The sequence below is a fragment of the Gymnoscopelus microlampas genome (assembly GCF_963454915.1).
Source record: "Gymnoscopelus microlampas genome assembly, chromosome: 20".
In the NCBI taxonomy this organism is placed as follows: domain Eukaryota; kingdom Metazoa; phylum Chordata; class Actinopteri; order Myctophiformes; family Myctophidae; genus Gymnoscopelus; species Gymnoscopelus microlampas.
This window is the reverse complement of record NC_139957.1, coordinates 17,410,917-17,431,176: the sequence shown is the minus strand read 5'-3', so window position 1 is coordinate 17,431,176 and position 20,260 is coordinate 17,410,917. Positions and strand designations below refer to the sequence as shown.

The window sequence follows — 20,260 nt, the reverse complement described above, 5'->3', positions numbered from 1 at the left end:
GTGTGTGTGTGTGTGTGTGTGTGTGTGTGTGTGTGTGTGTGTGTGTGTGTGTGTGTGTGTGTGTGTGTGTGTGTGTGTGTGTGTGTGTGTGTGTGTGTGTTGCGTAGCATGTGGAAAGACACATTTCTATTGGTACTGTAGAATTTATGCTAAAACGGTGCACAAATCGCCACCAGGAGCGCAAATCGCCACCAGGAGGTATGCCCTGAAAATTATACTTACACTGTCTGACACAGTAACGCCAAACTGCGTGTCTTTCTCTCTCTCTCTGTCTCAGTTGTCTAAACTCTCAGTCAGTTGCTGTAATGATTTGAATGATAGGCAAGTTTGTGTTCATGTAGCACTGCCATCCTATTATACATGTTTGCGATTGGTTAGTTCAGGCCGGACCATAGCCTTGCATGACGTTTATCCCATAGCCTGCTGTGATTACCTAGTTACGGTCCAGAGCCTGGCAGAACACTTGTCCCATAGCCTGGAGGGACAGTTGCTCAGTGATTATACGTTTGTCAATTTACATAGTTGTGGTTGACGGGTTTGAAAAATATTCGTCAGTTCAGGTCCTGGGCCTGCTACCAGCGTGCACAAGAAATATGACACTGATCTGTATTGTTGTTAGTTTGTGAGATTAGCTGCAGACAGACACACAGATATACAGGTACTGTACACTCAAACAGACATGGCGGATCGCAATGTCGCCATAATAACTCTGCTAGAGTCCAGAACCAGCTCAAGAAGATTACTGTATATGTTGTACTCCTGTTGACAAGCTCAGCTCCTTAGTGTCTCCTTGCTTCCTATCTACCAGGTGTCTCTGGTGTTCGGTTTGGAGGCGTCAGCGTGCGGTGGGGAACTGGTGTTCATGGAGCGCTACAAGGAGGTCCTAACGGAGCTGGGACGGGTTGAGCAGAAGATGGAGTCTAAGTCTGTGTCTAATTCCTCATCCTCTTCAGAGGGCCTGGGGTCGACAGTGGGTCCAGCCTCAGGACGCAGCAGGCTGGGCAGCAGTGGACGTTCTACACTGCAGGCCATTGGAAGTGCAGCTGCAGCTGGTATGACCAGTTTTAATGTTGTTATTGTTATTGTTGTTGTTGTTGTAACATCTTGCCAGAAATCTCATGACACTAGTTATAGGGTTGTGGGTTCGATAGCCAAGTCCTACTTTTCAGATTCAATAAGCTCTCTTGACTTAAACAAATGTCTTATCTTTTCACCCCAAATCTGAAGTCTGAATTTTAACTTTGAAATCGATTGAATTTCTGTTGTTCTAGAAGGCTGAACATATTGTGTATTGTCACCAAGAGCACTAAAAGCGGTACTGATTTTTGCATAGATTAATAGTTTTCCTCACTCTGTCCGCTGAAAATGTACCCCCAAAATGTTGATATGGGAATCGAATGGATTCTGATTCAATATTCATGTTCACTGTTGGATTCAGGTTCGATAAAATCCATTTCAAACCCCAGACCCTGTTTACTTTTAATGTGTTCTGTTAATGGGATCTAAGAGAAATTATTTAAATGGGTCTAAATTGAATATTTTCTTATTTATCTTATGCTTGCTACAGTAGATGTCTTGTAGAACTCATATGATCTTGTATCCTTCTATAGGCATGGCCTTCTACTCCATCTCAGACATAGCAGACAGGCTCCTCAGTACACCAGGCCACCCCATACCTTCACTGGAAGAAGGCTACTGGCTAAGCCGCTGTGGTTCAGAACCCTCTGACCTCCTGTACAACCTGCTGAAGGAGCTAAGCCCGACAGCCATGGCTGCATTCGACCTGGCCTGCTGCCACTGCCAGCTTTGGAAGACCTCTAGGCAGCTGCTTGACACGGCAGAGCGCAGGCTCAATAGCAGCCTGGAAGCACGGGGTGTGTATCCAGGGGTCGTATGGGTTCACAAGGGGCTCACAGTGATTTTTGGGTCTTCTCTGGGATTTTTGAAATTGGCCTTAGAGATCTTTAGGATTTCTATTTAGGACCTATTAAAGGATTTTATCTTAGTGATTATAAAGTTAAATATTCTTATTTTCAATGTATTTTTCAACATTTTAAGAGAAAGGGATTTGCCAAATCCTTGCACTCTCTCTCCACTGCTACAGGTGTGATTTGTGAAGTAGGACACTTATAATATATATTATATATATTATATATTACTATATTACTATATTATTATTTCTTAATGCATTTACCATTTTAAAACACAATCAACATTCACATAAGACACTCCATCTTTTTCCCCGTTTCCCCAGCCTCCCTCACATAGACTAAGATAGACAGACATATCCACAAAACATTCAGACGCCAACAACATCAATGACAACGAAAATAGTAACACAATAAAACACAGCACATCGCTGCTGTTGGGTGATGACCCCAAGTTTCTCCTTGTGCCAACCTTTCATGAATCTACAGGGTTAGGGTTCACCTCACCTTCAGACCGACAACTATCTATGTATTTATTTAAGGTTTTTCATTGTGGTTTTGGATGGGCCTCAAGGGACTCTGTGTTATGAAATATATGTATAGCACTGAGAACCACATAAACCTCCAATTTAAGTATTAAAAATGATAATAGCCCAAATTGGATATTCTGGGTATGCATCGCACGACTAACCTGACTCCGCCAGATGGGGGCGGTATTCTTCCATCTGGCAGAGTCAGGTTATGGCACGACAGCAACATGTTAATGTGGGAGAGAAATAACGAATAAAAAAAGGAAAAGAGCAGTTAAGGCCCTTTCCTAACGCTTGCCAGTTCCTCAAATCATACAAAAATAAATAGTTTAAACATTACTGGAAGATTTGAATGATGACACTTATAACATGGAGTTACATTGTTGAACTGTGTAACATTGTTGAACTGTGTAATTAAAGAAGTATAGAAAAACAACAACACGAAAATATAGTTTATTTTTTAATATAAATCTCAATTATTTTTTGATTGATTGAATACTTTATTAGTCAGAGATGTAAACAGCACAGGGTACAGTCAGACATTTACGCTAAAAGGATAACACCAAAAAGTCCTGGGGACTTGTTTCCATTGTGGTCCGATAATCATCCTAAGTCATCAATAATGATCTTTTTGTTGTTATTATTTCAAACCCTGTCTTGGTGTTCAGGACTGAGGGTTGAGCCCAAGGTGCCTCATGCTGACTCTGAGGGGATCTGTGGATTGCCGATGGTTCTGCAGCAAATCAGCAAGATTCTGAACCACACAGCCAGTAACAAGGGATCTGTCAAGACAGGTGAATAGTGAATACAAAGGCACAATGATGCATTGTCTTAAATGTTAGTTGCTTTGTTAACCAGGTACAGTAAAGTTACATAAATTAGTGTCAAAGACATCTGAATCTAGTGATAGATTAAATGTTTGTGTATCTTTGTAATGTATGTAACTTAATACACATGTACCTACTGTGCCATACTGTAAGAGCTTTACAAGCAGCACTTAAACAAATACAAATGTAAAGAAGAGACTGAGAAAACAACAATATTAACACAAAAGAAAAAAAAGAAGAAAAAAGACTGTTTGCCAAGAGAAACTAGGGTTAGTTATAAATTAATAACTGACCCTCTCTGTTTCCATAGAAGTGGTTGGAGAGGACCATGTGATATCCAGTCCATTTGGATGCTCTATACAGGAAGTGTTGCTGTGTTGTCACCCAACCCTGAGTGAAGAGGGCATCGCCTCACGTCTCGGCCTCTCTCAACGCTTGGAACACACCCTGCAAACCCTCAGCACTGCCACAGATAACATAGGTCAACACAGTGTTTCACAAACTTCTCTTTTATTTGTTATGACTGAGTAAATACCCTGTTTTTTTGTTACTGATTCTGTTGTTTCTGAAAGCCTGTATGTGTTGTGTCTTGTAACAGAGGGCCATGCGGGCAGCTCTCTGCTGGTGGCCTTGGTAGAGCAGGCCAGCCTGAAGCAGGCTGAGCTGGACGCCCACCCCGTACGCTCCAGCATGAAGCAGCTGCTCCGGTCGCTGGACCAATTCTGTCCATTCGAGCCGGATGGAAGCCTCGCCAAGCCTGACTACATGCGCAGCTTTTTGGACTACGTGAACACGCTAGCGTCTGTGCTCGTACGCAGCCTTGGTTCAGAAGGTATAATCATTCATAACATAGATATGATCCAAGGCAAGCCATGTTTTTATCTGTCAGATTACCATGAAACGTGCTGAGTGCATTCATGCTCCAGTGATGACCCTACAGATTTTGGTCTTTACTCTAGAACCATCTTTTGGGCAAAATTAGCAGTTTCACACACCATATCTTAAAATCAAATCATAATAAATAATCAAATCATCCATTTATCAAATCATAATTTTGCGCAGCCTGTCTTTATACCTGAGTTTGTTTTGGGTGTATCTCTCAGACCAGGCTACTGAAGTGAAGCTGGGGAACCCACTACTCGTGCTGCTTCAGACCCCATCTCAACTTCTTTCTCACCTGCTGTTTGACAGACAGGTATCTCCTGATAGGTATGCATGCACACTGGCTTACTCATTACGTGTTTTGCACAGAGCTCACACAAAGCTAAGCTGTAGACATGATACCAGATGTGACCCCACCCCCCCCCCCCCCTCCCATTTCTCCAGGCTTCTGTCTCTGCTGCAGCAGGAAGGGCTGCATCTGAGCGTTCAGCAGGTGATCATCCAGCGCTGCTGTGAGTCTCTGCCTGTGTGGTCCTCATGTCCAGACCCTGTCAGGGACACTACACAGGGCCGTGAGGGAGAAGGCGTTTTCTGTGTGGCCAGCATGTCTGCCCTGCTACAACAGCATGCCCAGGAACACATGGCAACCCTGGGCATCGCAGACCATTCACCGGAACCCAGCTCTGAGTCGGAGGCCTCTGCAGAGGAGATCTCTGCAACATCCACCAGCCTCTCTACCTCCCCGCCTTCTTTTTCGTCCTCTTCTTCTGTTTCATCTGCTTCTTCCTCCAACTCTTCACCATTGTTATCCTCTTTCCTCCTCACCTCGTCAGCCTTGTCTTTCTTAAAGTCTCGCTGTCCGTTGTTGGCTGTGCTGGCGTGCCTGAGCGCCTGTAAAGGAGAAAGCGCCCGGGCGCAGTCCTCAGGCTGGTCAGGCTACTTCCGTAGTGGACGTAAAGAGGCAATGCTAGATGCAGAGCAGATCGCTCGAGAAGCAGACGGCCTGCTGAAGGAGTTCCCTATTCTCCGGGCGTACCTACAGAACATGTCTGAGCCCATACTTGGGACCCTGGGGGACGCAAGGGAGGAGGGCTCTGCTGGTCTAGGATCAGCACTCTGTGGGAGACCCCTGGTCAGTCTCCTGCTCTCTGGGCCTCAGGGAGACATGGCCCAGGCGGTGGCTGCCCAGGCCTTCCAGGAGGCCCTAGCTTGTAAGGACCTGGGCAGAGCCCTGAGTCTGCTGGAGCTGTTTGGACAAGGCTGCAGCCAGGAGGGGGCACTAAGAGACCGTCTGCTGGCCTGCGCTGCTCTGGAAGGTGAGGACCTCTCTGGTAAACATGTTTTGACCACCAGGCTGGTCATGGAAGTTCATGGAATTGTTTTTCCACAATTTAGCTTCAGTTCAGCTAGACCAAGAAATAATGACGGGTCGTTGACAACGCAAATTTTTGCTTTAATATGATGTTGCACCTGCTGCATTAGAACTGTATTTGAACACAACCGTTAATTCCAGTTTAATAGGCTGTGATTTCATAATAATTCTAATAGCAATATTAAAATGAAATAAAACAGTAAAGGCATAAATAACCATATACTATGGTTTTAATATCTTTATAGCTAAACAACTAAAAAGAACACAAGACTGTGACTAGTAATAAATGGTACATAAAAAAAGATGTTAAATAAAAGCCACAGTTTTGAGTTTTAAAACTGCTAACAAACTCCCTGTTTAAGCCGTATTGGTAAACATTAAGCATCATAAAGCTCATTTATTTCCTTATAATTGATTATTGGAACATTAAACATAAAGACACGATTACTATGTTATTAATTTTCTAAATATAAAAGCGATGTAAACATGTGTTCTGTCTAATTATCCATGTTCAGAGGGAGATGAAGGTATAGCACAGCTGTTTCGAGTGCAGGAGCCCAGCCTGCGTGCACGTGTTGCCCTCCAGGCCCTGGAGCGCTGGCCTCTGCTGTCCTGTCTGGAGCTGCTGGAGTTCTGTCTCAATGACCCCAACACAGAGACCTCACTGAGAACCCACCTGGAGCTAAGGAAGAAAGAACTGGAAATCTATCGCTGGGTAATTCATGCTAACATGAGACAATAGAATGTATTTAATCTGGCAGATTGGTAAGAACACATTTTTATTTACAATAAGTAAAAAACAAATTAAACCGAACCCCGAGCCTAGCATGACACCTGTAAAGGGTTAGAATCGAGGAAACAAAGCACACATCATGCCATACCAACAGGGTGGACATAAACAGACTGGACAACAATCTGAACACATACCATACGGATAATAAGAGCCATCGACAGTTAGTAAGCAACATGCAGTTCCTGCGTCTGCAGTCTGCAGGCCCGCCAGGAACCAGATGCATCCTAAAAATGTTTGAAAACACAAACCAAGTCAGAAGAAATAGCTGGCACATAGTCAAGGACCTGTACTTGAATTGAGTGCTGGTACTATTTTGTGAGGGGGCAATTCCAAATGTCCATCAATTTTTTATTGATAGAGGTGTAGTTGACCATTTGTAGTCTTACAAAGAGGATAATAAGGTGTAGTTGACCAATAGTCTTTCAAATTGGCGCATGGCATATGTTGTATGGTTCCGCAGCATATACCAGACCTTAACCCATTAAGACCTGGAACTGTGTGATTTTTTAGATTTGAGCTAAAACTTGTAGATCTGCTATTTTTGAAAAATCGTGAAAATGTGTGCAAATCTTTGAAATATATATATTTTTAAAGCGAACATTTTTAACTCAAATCTTTGTTTCTGGGGGGTCCCTGGAACAAAATATTGTGATGGGGGTCCACGGCCAAATACATATAGTTTTGGGGGTCCTTGACATGAAAAAGATTGAGCACCACTGATATAGAAACATAGGTTTTTCAGAAAACTGTTGAGATTTAGGAGACATGTAGAATCGCCTTCAGGTATCAATGGGTTAAGCGGCATAAGCCACTTGTTAGTGGGCGGTATATACTGGTCCTATAATACTGTATGTACCTATAATATAGGCCTATTGTTGTCTGCACCTTTGAATCAAAGGCTTTGATTTACTGTAGGTTCATAAAGATTGAGTCATATCTATGCCAGTAGAAAATGCCAAGATTACAGCAAACAGTCACTCAATCACAGTATTACTATGACTGGTGGGTTGTCGATTCCCATGAATCGGCATGACAACTGCTTTCTTGTGACTCACACAAGCCAAGGTCCAGCCAAGGTCAGTCATAGTGAAAGTGTAAGGGGGATAATTTCTCCTAACCACATAACCCATGTTTCCTAACCAATGACCGGTGGGTTGTCAATCCCATGACAAGGCAAACACAGTATTACAATGACCAGTGGGTTGTCGATTCCCATGAAACGGCATGACAACTGCTTTCGATATGAAACACTTTTTATTGTGAGTGTGACTCACACAAGCCAAGGTCCAGCCAAGGTCAGTCATAGTCAAGTGTAAGGGGGATCATTTCCCCTAACCGCATAACCCATGATTCCTAACGATTAAGCACATAAATATTATAACATAAAGCAACATAACACAAACACATGAATCCCCCCAACATTCTCCATAACAAAGGGAAAATAAATGGAGCCCCCTGAAGGAATCCCTCCTCTGCCAACTGAACAGCTTGGCATGCTACAGTAGCCTATTAAGGGGGTTTGAAATACTTTATATAATGTGCTGATCGAGTGTGTAGGTGTCAATGTTTGTAACAGAGATTGTGCTGTAGGTAGAGAGGAGTGTTAAAAGGGAGTAAACCAGTTAATGTTTGTGTAAAGATTACACATTTCCAGATGAGTACAGATTACAGTGACGTGTTTGGTAGTGCACATTGTTGGCAAACCTATTTTCAGAGTGATTAGCTGATTGATAGTGTGATGACAGATGCCATGAGAAGAGATGTGATGAGATAAGGGAAGCGATGGAGCACACACACACACACACACACACACACACACATACACATACACATACACATACACATACACATACACATACGCACACACACACTCCAGTTAAAACCGTAACCATATATACAGTTAATAAAAAATAAAACGTCAATTGTCAACTTCTCTAATTCTTATCCCTCACATAGTTTCTGGGCGTTTGGCTGTGATTAAGCAAAGGGAAAAAGCCTGCATACATTTGAACTTGCACTCCATATTCTTTACTTTGCAATCTTTCAAACCAACTGTTGAAATTTTGTGATGTCTTTATTTGTTTTTAAACCCTGCACCTGAGATGATGTATATAGTAAATATCATAGCTAGCTGACTTATGTAATACATACAGTATACAAGAAAGATTATGTAATGGGAAATGTCAGTTGTGACATTCCGGTTTCTCTGCTGTGTTCTTTCCCTCCCCCAGATGTTGAGTCTACAGACCCCCTTGCCCTGGGTAACATGGCAGGAGCTGAGGACTGAGTCTAAGAGAAACTCTGAATCTGTGTTTTCTATCATCCTGGAGGCACGAGTAGGTGGTGGAACGACATTCCATGAGTTTATTTCTCTTACACATTGCTTAGCCCTACAGGGGTCATTCTGAGAAAATTGTTATCATATCAAGAACAACAGAAGTACAGTATTATGAACAATATGATCATTTAGACTTAAAATCTTTCATACAGTAGTCACATTTTAAGCACATAGCTGACAGATTTATATCCATAGTGACCTCCTTATACTTTACGACTTTTCTGTTTATATTTTGGTGTAAATGCTTATAGATAAAGCACATTGATATTGCTTTAATGAAATGTGCTGCACAAATAAAGCTTTACTTTACCAGTCTATGCATTATCTGTTTCATGATTGATTCTGGTGTTTATTGCAGGAGTTTGCACTCTGTGGCCAGTGGGTGGCGCTGTACCCTGTCTCTGAACATCTGACACTGCAGCTGCAAACAGAACACCTGCTTCATCTGCTGGAGAAAGGACATGCAGAGGAGGCGTACCAGGTCTGCACCATAGCAAAATGCCATGATTACGGCAAACAGCAGTTACTCAATCACAGTATTGCAATGACCGGTGGGTTGTCGATTCCCATGAAACGGCATTTCTGCTTTCAATATGAAACACTTTTTATTGTGACATCCACATCATTTTGCTCCAGCCAAGGTCAGTCATAGTGAAAGTGTAAGGGAGATAATTTCCCCTAACCGCATAACCCATGGTTCCTAACCATTAAAGACACACAACATTAAAGTTATAACATAAAGCAACATTTTTTTTTTTTTTTTTTTTTTTTTCGTTTGGTGTTTGACTGATGATTAGTTTTAGTTTTAGTATTTAATAGACCGGCCCTCTTGTTTTATTCAATTATTTTACTGTCAGAAACATCATAATTCATATTGTTATGCTATGATGTTTTCAAATAAAAAAACTTGAACTTGAACATAACACAAACACATGAATAATGGTCTGCACCATAGCGTATTGGTCAACTCCACTTTAATGCTGTTTCTTAAACACTTACTTAAACCGTACATACTTTACTGACTTGTTCCCCTCCTTTTTTGTCTCTACATCAAAATTTGTAGATATACAAGTTCACAATCTGACACGTTGTGAGCTTGTACAGTAGATCTGCTAATTCTGCCCAATGTTTGCCTATTTTCAACGAATGTTCACATGTTATGTTATGAAATGCCCAAATAGGGACTTGAGGTTTTATGTGGTTACAGTAATCTAAAATAGAAAAGGTTATACACTTCTGGAAACTTGTACTATGTACAAAGGCATGTGTCCGGATTGCTCAGTCGTTAGAGCGCTCCCCTTTGAATTGCAAGGTTTTGGGTTTGATCCTGGGCACCACCAACACAGCGTGTGAGTAGCACTGGGAGCTGACGTTGGGTGTGGCACTCTGCCTCAGCAATCCATCTCCCTGGTCCAGGGCCTTGTATTGGGGGATAGAGCCTGTCATTGCTCAGCTGATACTGACAATAAGCCACTATTAACCTATTATTTACTTACTATGGTACAATAGGAAGGGCCTCCTGAAAAGACATCTAGCATTCTACTATTTTATAACTGTGTTTATAACTTTTAAAACTGTATTTGTTCTGTTCTTTCCTTGTCTAGTTGCTTGAGGGCCTCTCAGACACCGCAGTGGGCTTGGAGGTTTGCGAACGCGCTCTGGACCGCCGACCCGGATTGGCTGCCTGTCACTTCCTGGCTGATTACCTCACTCTGCATTTCCAGAGCCAGGTGTCACCAGCCCGACGCCGTCATATTCACGCCCTCCATCTGGGCTCTAAGGTAAGTAATGCTAGAGTCCATGTTTTTTGTCCCGTGCTACAAACGCAAACGGCCATATCTATGTTTTTGTGAGCTGTAAAGATGAAAGGCTTGTACTATCTTTTGTTGTCGTAAACACAAGCATTCTACCAGGGTCCCCACGGTCATGAAATTCCTGGAAATATTTTGAAAAAAAAAAAAAAAAATCCAGTACTGGAAAAGGTTTGAAATTCATCAAACATCATCAAAGGTCCTGGAATTTATCAAGGGTCCTGGAAAAATATTTGGCTATGCATTGTTTTTGGCTATTGATTTTGTTAAAACAAAACATTTTCATAAACATGAATAATATTACACGAAATATGTAACATAAGTAGTTTTTCGCCGAACGGGCTGTGTGACGGCAGCCTAATGTATGTCTCAAACTTTATTTTTGCTACACTGCCTATCTTTGGGCATTCTACATAGGAGTAAGAGACACATTATTGCGCCGAATGATTGTTATATAGGCCTGGAAATTGGGCTAAATATTCTGGAAAAGTTTTGGAAAAGCTTTGGAAATTCATTGCTAAAAATGTGTGGGGACCCTGTTCTACCCATAAATACTACAGTATACGATATGCTGTCTGTCTAGCAGTGATGCTTTTGTGTGTGGTAGGGGAACTAAACTGTTAATTAATTCCTCTGTATCACTATGCACAGTTACTTATCTTTGACTTTATATACACAGTAACATCATAAGTGTAAACTTGTCCATTTGCAGCTAGAGTATACAAATGTAACCAAATGGACCCCTACTGGGCCATTTGGTTACATTTTGTACACTCAGAGTTAAATGAACTCTCAGGATTTTACTGTTTAGGGCTGTGGATGTGTTGATGTTATGTCACATGTCCCTGTTGAACTCGTGGGTGTGCAAGTGAAAAGGTAACTGGTTGGTTAGTTAGGGAGACATGGCAAAGGGATATCAGTACACGTTGTACCTTCACCCACCCTATGTCATTTGGAGCTCTTTCCTTTACCAAGCCTTTATCGCTGCTCATTATCACATGTTTTTGTGACACATAATCTCATGAGGGATTGTGAAACTGATACAGCATGACCCAAAAATACAAGTTTCATACCAAATTAAATCATCCACTTATTTATATATTGTAGAATAAAGAATTACTTGTTTCTCTATTTATAGATGCATTATGTATCAGAAATCAAATATCATAGTAGAATATTATTTATAAAGTCTTTTTTTTAAATAAATAAATAATAAAATAGTATTGTTGTTGAGTTTTGACAATGGGAAGATTCACCAATTACAGCCACTGAGTGTACCACAAGCACAATGAATTTCATTCAGTTGTATTACTCATCTTGGCTCATGCCCCAAGTAATGAGGCAGTGTTCTCATTGTTTTAATCCACAATTGTGACTCCACTGCATGACTGACCTAGTATAACATTTGGTGAAACAGAGGTATGATGACTTTGGTAATTTCCAAATCTTGAATAGTTTTGAAATGAGTCTGACATTCTTGTGGGACAGTGAAGAGAAACTTCCAATTGAGTTGATAAAAATGAATGGGTTTTTGTAATGGAAAATAACTTGTAGAAACCCTGACTATTTCATCCATCTCAGTGTTTTAATAGTGAGTGTATTTCAATAGTGAATGATCTGTTGCACTTATCCCACAGTCGTTAATTGCGGTTTGCCCATCTGTTATTTTCTTTTGTATTTCTTTTTTATTAATTTAGAAATTGCACTTATTGCAATTGACAATAGATCAATGTAAAAAATTATAAAATAAGGTCCAGAACCGGAGTGGACTTGTGATGTTGCCATCATGTGATCAGCAAATGCAGTAACTCTGTGGTTCTCAAACGTTTTCTACCCAAGTCGCATCATATGGGGGCCAAGCAATGCAATATGCAATATAGAAAAAGCTAAATGCGCAATAAGCCACAGAAACATAAACTGAACTTGAAAGAAAAAATACTATGCGATTAACAATATATTTGTATTACAAAACATAAAAGACATACACACATATAGAGCTCAGGTCCTAAGATACATTAATTTCATTTTCATGTATTTTGGTCCATGGGGGCATAAACAGCATTCAGCATGTACATAAAATTGCAGGTAGTTGGTGGCATACATCATTCCCCAATGTTAATAGTCAGAGTTTTAGAGACAGAAATTAAACATAAACATAAACATGACACTGAAACACAATTTGTTAATCGCATAGTATTTTCTCTGCTCAGCTGTTTCCAATGCTCATTTAATGAGCATTGGAAACAGTGGAGCAGAGTTCTGAGGGATTGTTTATTCAAATATATTATATTAAAATGCATGTCTTTATTATGTTGTTTATAATGGCAGATTTCAAACTCTTTAACATTTCAGTTATCAAGACAAAAGTTTGCCAACATGCGCTGTGTAACTGGGAAAATGGGACGCATATCGCATAAGTGCACTAATAAGTATTGCTCTATAATGTAGTTTCATGCACATACAAAGTGTACGGTAAATATGCAAGCATGAAATGTAGTGTATTGGATTTCTCATGGCATGCATTATTATTTGTGCATAGTGTGGAAACAATTGCACTGCTGGTGTGCTAGAAGAAGGTAGACGGTTAAACGTGCACCCACTAGGCGATTTTAATATAGGATTGTCCATAGATTATGTGTAGAGCGTTTGAAGCAAATTGCTCAAAAATCCCAGGAGAAGAATGTATTTAAGTGTTTTTCAATCTACTCAAAATGGCGGAAAGTTTAAGGGCGGAGCTTAATGGTCAAAGTGACAGATGTGTTCCTCATAAGTAGAGGCACATGTGTAAGCAAGTTTCATGGCTATAGGCCAAAGGAGGCATGACTTAAGATTGTTATTGTGCCCCCCTTTGGCCAATTGGAGTAAGATTGGCTTCAGCGCTATTTGGAATGGCCCTCTATCATACTGCAAAGTTTCGTAAAAATGTGACTGTGTTTTTGTAGTTAGGAGCAGAATAATCATTTTCATAAAACTGCAATATTCTTTGGCTCATGGAGGCTTCATTCATTCACATACTGTACAAACTTCTGCAGATTGCTAAGAAATCCCAGGAGGTGATAGAATTGAACTGTTTTTCATATAATTCAAATCGGAAGATCTAAGGGTCAGAGGTCATAGGTCAAAGCAGCAAAGTAGTTTGTTAAGAGGAGACGTAAATGTGTAATGAAGTTTCATGGCTGTAGGTGAAACTATGAGCTATGCCTGTTCAAAGTTTGCATTTTTCAAGTGCTATAGCGCCATCCTTTGGCCAGTGGTTGTGAGTTTCGTTTCTTGGCCGTTTGGCATAGCCCTCTACCACATTGCCGGGTTTCGAAAAAAACGACTGCATGGTTAAGCCAGAACTGCAAAAACTGGCGGAATAATAAAACCAATAAAAACAATAGGGGTCCTACGCATTACGTGCTTGGCCCCCTAATAATACATTATATCATTTTGTCTGATGGCACATCAGTGTGCCTTGGCACCCCGTTTTCCCCAGAATGCCCCTGTTAAATGTGTGGCTGTGTGTGTACATATAGGTGCTGCTCACTCTGCCCATGGCCGCCAGGCAGGACTACTTCCCTCTGCTCTCTGAGCCGCTGCTGATGCTGGAACAGCTGTTGATGAACCTAAAGGTGGACTGGTTGGACGTGGCAGTGGGAACCCTGCGGAGCCTCCTGGTTGGCCAGGAGGCCGGTTTCGGCACGGAGGACATCGACAAGCTGCTGGAGAACTACGCCTGCAAGGCCCTCGACTTCCCCTACGCACCAAGAGAGATGTCTCGGTCTGGTCAGTTGAAAATGTAGACGCACGCGTGCACACAGATCCAGCTCCTATCTCTTACATGATCAGTTTGGTACCACTGCACTGAGTTCTAGATTCAAAATACTACAAGAACATTACATCATAATAATGTTCCACCTGTGTTCAAATTTAGCGAACTAAAATTAGCGAAATTTAGTTGAATACATGTGTACACAGAATGCTGTCTTTTGTGGAGACATTAGCAGCAGGCCAGGCACAGGTGGTTGGTGTATGGAGGTACCGATCCTTAGTATAACTTCATTATGACTTAATTCACTGCCACTGGCTCTCAATGTAGGGGTCCTTAACTCATCCACTGCCAGAGTAAATAAATAAATAAAGCCCAGACTGCCAGCGATTTTTCGATTTTCTTACCTTTTCAAGTAGTCACAGAATATTTATCTCTAGTATGATCGATCCCCTGATGGTTGCTAATCACGGAGGGTTTCACTGTGATTCCGCGAAAAAAATACGCTGTTGAAAATAGCATGTCTCGCCAAAGATATATAGTAAAACACAGGAGCCGAGATACAGACTATTTCCCAAATGCTTTAACACTCACGTGTCTAACCCGTCAATCTAGCCGATTTTGAGAATGTAAAGTGGATTATCTTCTCTCATGAAGCTCTGAGAAAGTTCCCCTTTCTTGACTTTTCCTAAATATGCGCTTCAAATAATCTCTGTTTTTAAAAAAAATCTGAAATGTATTATAAATATGAAATTACATATATATATATACCGTTATATTCCGTTATATTTCGGCTATATTGACCGGTCTTACCCTTTCTCCCCCAGGCAAGAGCTGTTCACACCTCAGAGACCCCCTGCCAGCCGATCGTCATTGTTTTATTTAATGGCTGATTTGCATTTCACTGTCCGTCCGACTTCTCTCCTCTAGGCCTACTAATAATGAAATAGAAATAACTACGGCTTTGTCCCCATAAATCTAACCACTAAATGTTGTACTTTTGTTCTGAGCAATGGTTTGCTTCTCTCTCTCGTTCTCGCAATCTCTCTTGCGCTCTGCCTCGGTGTTGCCATGTCTGCTTATTATAAGCGACTTTAAGATAAAAACATTGCTCTCCGTCCATTGCATAAACTTGTGCGGACAACTCGCTTGCTTTCGACATCAGGCAATGGAACCCCCCGTTGTGCCCCGCAGCGCGGGGAGAAGGTGTTGGGATCGTCTGAGCCAGAGGGGGATACACTGGCCAATAAAATAGCAGGAAACGATCAGTCATTATGACATTATCTCAGGCTGTGTGTGGGATGGCCTGATGGCAGACACGGAAGTGTTAACCAGGAAGTGAATGGAGCTGTAAATCTTTGGCTCACGTTATCTCCTGGTTCTGTGTGCGAAAAAAAAGGGGGGAAAAAGACGTTTGGCAGTGAGGGCTTTCGATTTACAACCGTCAAAAGGCAGTCATTGGCAGTGAATGAGTTAAGGAGTCCCATCAAGGGGGTCCCCAGCTAAATGATTGATAGGAAAGGTTATACAGGAACCAAATGGACCCTTGCAGGTCTGTAACTCAGAGTGTATAAATGTATAAATAAACTTTGTACACTCTCAGAGTTAAATGAACACTGAGGATTTTACGCAGTATCCTGTAGATTAGGGTCCCGGAGGTAATTTTTTTTCAAATGGGGTTCCGTGGCCTAATGCATATCAACTGGGGGTCCTTGAAATTTAAAAAGAATCACTGGTCTAATTGCATAATTATCTTGACACCCCAGACTCTGTCATCAGCCTGCAAGATGCCTTGTTGCAGTGCCCTGCTCAGGGCAGCGTTCCCCCCTCACCCAGCCGAGTGGAGTCTCCAACATCCTCCACAGGTGAGATGGCATGTGCACCACATCACATTTGCAGTGTTAATATACCAGGTGTTCCCCCAGAATGTATACTAGGATGTGTTGCCCTCTGGATTAGATTTGAAATCACTTGATGTAAACATTCTCCATTGAAATCAATGTGAATGCAGTTCTTTTTTAGTAGTTGTATTCCATCTATACTCATCAGCTTTTTTTTATATATATAATGTATTTATTGCAGTTATCTGTAAATGTCCACTTCCAGGCAGCACACCTACACACACCACATCCACCAGCAGCAATGAGAGAGGCTCTGTGAGCAGAAGGGGGCGCCTGTCTAGTCAGTTTCAGCCTCCAGAAAAGCCTCCTGCCCGCAAGGATTGGATTCCAGACACCCAGCAACACGTCTGCATGGTCTGCCTGCGTGAACGGTTCACCATGGTGAGAAAGCAAAAACCATGAGAGGCTGATGAAACCAAAACCAGTGGGTGATCAGTGCATAGCAATGTGTAATGTCCATGGAACTGATGAAATCAAGATACATACAGTATGTGAAAAGTAGTGCAAGGGTGGTCTTTGTCTGAGTTATTTGTACGTATTATAACTGTGGATAATAGATAATATTAGTACAATATAAAGTATTGTGGAATGCATTGTGTGTACCTCCTTGAATCTAGGATCCTAGATCTTGTACCAGTGCTTTATCACGTGAATCCTATTGTCCCTATTCTGCGCAGGTCATAATGGGCAAACATTCAGTGAAAACAGGCGAACATTCAGCGAAAATAGCAGATCCACAAGCTCTCAACATGATGCGTTTTGAGCTTGTTGGTTTGGTGTAGAGGGGAAAAGGGAGGGGGTCAAGTACACACCCTTGCTAAACTGAAATATATAGTGTTTAAGTGGTTAATAACTTGAGAACATGACGCAGTGTTCTATTGTTAATGTTGCTATACTGAAATGAATGACAACCTGGAAATCGGGAAAACAAAACTTCAGCTATAGGCTGCAGCCCCTCACCAATCAACAAAACCATGGGGGAAGAAATATGAAAATATATATTTACCAAAGTATTTAATACTTTAAAACTTGCCACTGTGAAGTCGTGACTTTCCTTTCTCCCCTTGTTTTCCTGTAGTTTAACAGAAGGCACCATTGTCGTAGATGTGGTCGTCTGGTGTGTCACGCCTGCTCTGAGAAGAAGATGCACGTTGAGGGATGCCCTGAGGACGAAGCCAGAGTGTGTGACCAGTGTTACATGTACTTCCACCCTGAGTAAGACCCTGTAGCTACGTCCAACTCACTAGCCTACTCATTTATTCATGAAGTGCTTCCATAAAAAATAGAATAGGTTTGTCCAACTGAGGGCTTTACAGAACAACTTGGGACATAAATAGATAAACGTTTGAGAACAACTACAATGCAATTTTTCAAATTGTGTGTGTGTGTGTGTGTGTGTGTGTGTGTGTGTGTGTGTGTGTGTGTGTGTGTGTGTGTGTGTGTGTGTGTGTGTGTGTGTGTGTGTGTGTGTGTGTGTGTGTGTGTGTGTGTGTGTGTGTGTGTGTGTGTGTGTGTGTATGTATGTGTGGAGTGGTGCTATAAATGTGTGCACTGCATGTTTTATCCATGTTAATGATTTGATGAACATTCATTGAATGGCTGTTTGTTTTTGATTGCAGTGTGGATGATGAGCTGGAGGAAGCAGAAGGTAGATATAATTTAAAGATGGTTTCTTTTTTCAATTCAGCAAGTGCACAGAACATCCTGCTGTATGGTGGTTACTACTGTTAGAGAGATTTTCCAGTTTTATGTAATTGATCACTAACAGGTGGATGTGGCCATTTTTTTTAATTAAATTGGAACATTGGCATTCAATCATTTGTTGGAGATCAATCAGATAATGTCATTAAATGTCCTCCCTTTAATCACTTAAACCTTATATAGTACTTTGTGGACCAGCGTCCCTCAGATGTCTGTACTTGGCCCCCTTCTTTTTTCCCTCTAATGTCTTCACTCACATTGTGACCTTGTGGACAAGCTATTATCGCGGAATGTTCGCCTATTATGACATGCCCAGAATAGCAACACAAGGGTTCATGTGGTTAAAGTGTAACAGCATGCCACAGTACCCTCCATCCATGTTATGCTAAACTGCTACATCTTTTGAGTAGGGAAGAGTGGGTTTTAACTTAATAAGTCCTCTGTCCCGTACTTTCCAAGTCCTTTTTCATTCACTATAATGACCTGTTCTCATAGTTTTTTCCTCTCATTTCTGTAACCTTCTGCTATAACTCTGTTGTGAAACGTGCTCATCCTTTGCTCTCTGCCAATCTCTCTGTACAGTGGCTGGGAGCCCCATGGCTACAGACGGTGCTTCAGATGGAATGTTGTATCTGCCCGAGGTGGTCCACAGACGGATACGACTCAGCACAAACCCTGAAGACAACCATCTGCTGCGGAGCGAGTTCTACTACGAACAGGTCTGGATGTAGATAAACCCCCCCCCCCCCCACAAATAAAAAAGATTCCTGTATTATATATTGTAGATAGCGTATTATATATTGTAGATAGCTTTAAATATTGTGCACATATTGTATTAGTACATACTGTACTCTTACTGTACTCTAGTCTGTACTGCTAATGTGTACTGTGTGGGTGAGCCTAGCCGTGGCTCATGACACATGGCTCATAGCTCCAGAAGTATCTAGTACAGAGCTACAGTATGAGTTACGGCTTGGCTCACTCAGTATAAAATACTCTTTACAGTTGAATAACAGTATATCCCTAAACATTATGTCCGCTTTCTGGTCATTGTGCCCATGTAGGATATTAGGACGTATGACCTGGCATGTACCATTTAACTTAACCCATTCACATATTGCATGTGTTCTTTTATCCATACCCCCTCGAAGGCTCCCAGTGCCCACCTCTGCGTGACCATCTTGACCCTGCACAGTGACCAGACGGCTTGTGGTCACCAGCTTATCAACCACTGCCGTTCCCTGTCCCGTAAGCTGACCAACCCAGAGGTGGACGCCTGTCTCCTCACTGAAATCATGAGGCAACTGATCTTCAGCGCCAAGCTAATGTTTGTCAAGGTCGGCCGCAGCCAGGATCTCGCCCTCTGTGACAGGTGAAACTAATTAAATGACAGTATTTGGAATGAATTTGTGACATTTGTTTCGACATACTTTGTGAATTGGATGGGTGAGGGTATTGCTCATATCTGTACAATTCTGATATTATTATTAATTACTATTATTAAGTAAGAAATCTGTTCAGTAAAAGTCCACATAGAAGTAAATACTATGATTTCTGTATTGACTTTCAAATAACTTACACAGTATATGCCTTTATTCTATAATATTTTCAAATTCAACTCAATGTCTCTAGTAATAAAGGTGGTTTGAAATGCACTAAAAAATTATACATCTCAAGGGGCTTATCCTAACGGAAATTTCTAAATAAATAAAATTAATAAAATAATTAGCAAATACTTGACAATGGTTGTCATTCAATCTAAATGCTCTCACTGATGCTTGGTCTCTCTCTTTCTCATAACACACATTCTGTTACTTACTACTCACTCTTGTCAATGTCCTCTGTCCATAATAGCTATATCAGCAAAGTAGACGTCCTTAAGATTCTGGTGACAGCCAATTACAAGTACATCCCGTCTCTGGATGATATTTTGGAGACGACTGCCGTCACTCGTCTGCGTAACCAGCTACTGGAGGCAGAACACTACCAGCTGGCTGTGGAGGTGAGGAGGCACTCAGCAGTGTCTGTGTTTGACCCGGATCGTTGGCCTAGTGGTCCGGACATTTAGGCTCTAATGTAGACTGACAGCGCGTCGCACTATATTTTTGTTTATCTGAGTAGGTCATTCATGTAGTTTTATTTAAGTTTGGACAAATTGAATTGCTAGTGACTAAAGCCATATTGTAATCTAGTGGTTCTTCTCTTACGCCAGGTATCCACAAAGAGTGGACTGGACCCTGGTGGTGTATGGCACGCATGGGGCATGGCCTCTCTCAAGGCGGGGAACCTTTCAGCGGCACGGGAGAAGTTTGCCCGCTGCCTGAAGGCCCCGGTGGACCGCAACCAGCTCAACCTGGGGCCCTGTCTTCTGCAGGAGATAGTCCAGCACTTGGAGTCCACAGTTCGACTGACACCAGCCGTGGTAG

The 20,260-nt window shown here is 41.7% G+C and overlaps 1 protein-coding gene across 2 annotated transcripts in view; it reads left to right on the top strand.

The window, feature by feature from the left end:
- Positions 1–20,260, top strand: part of zfyve26 (zinc finger, FYVE domain containing 26) — a 41,302-nt gene that overhangs the window by 13,000 nt on the left and 8,042 nt on the right. The window contains exons 15-34 of one of the 2 annotated variants that reach the window (XM_084045272.1): positions 809–1,052; positions 1,611–1,874; positions 3,127–3,252; positions 3,599–3,766; positions 3,884–4,117; positions 4,389–4,494; positions 4,612–5,483; positions 6,055–6,254; positions 8,564–8,668; positions 9,029–9,151; positions 10,275–10,451; positions 14,000–14,249; positions 15,999–16,097; positions 16,339–16,514; positions 17,212–17,348; positions 17,753–17,781; positions 18,417–18,553; positions 18,986–19,206; positions 19,689–19,836; positions 20,047–20,256. In XM_084045272.1, coding sequence (XP_083901398.1) covers positions 809–1,052; positions 1,611–1,874; positions 3,127–3,252; positions 3,599–3,766; positions 3,884–4,117; positions 4,389–4,494; positions 4,612–5,483; positions 6,055–6,254; positions 8,564–8,668; positions 9,029–9,151; positions 10,275–10,451; positions 14,000–14,249; positions 15,999–16,097; positions 16,339–16,514; positions 17,212–17,348; positions 17,753–17,781; positions 18,417–18,553; positions 18,986–19,206; positions 19,689–19,836; positions 20,047–20,256 — 4,026 coding nt within the window. Of the gene's footprint in view, positions 1–808; positions 1,053–1,610; positions 1,875–3,126; positions 3,253–3,595; positions 3,767–3,883; positions 4,118–4,388; positions 4,495–4,611; positions 5,484–6,054; positions 6,255–8,563; positions 8,669–9,028; positions 9,152–10,274; positions 10,452–13,999; positions 14,250–15,998; positions 16,098–16,338; positions 16,515–17,211; positions 17,349–17,752; positions 17,782–18,416; positions 18,554–18,985; positions 19,207–19,688; positions 19,837–20,046; positions 20,257–20,260 lie in introns of both variants that reach the window. The other variant, XM_084045271.1, reaches the window with a different exon arrangement.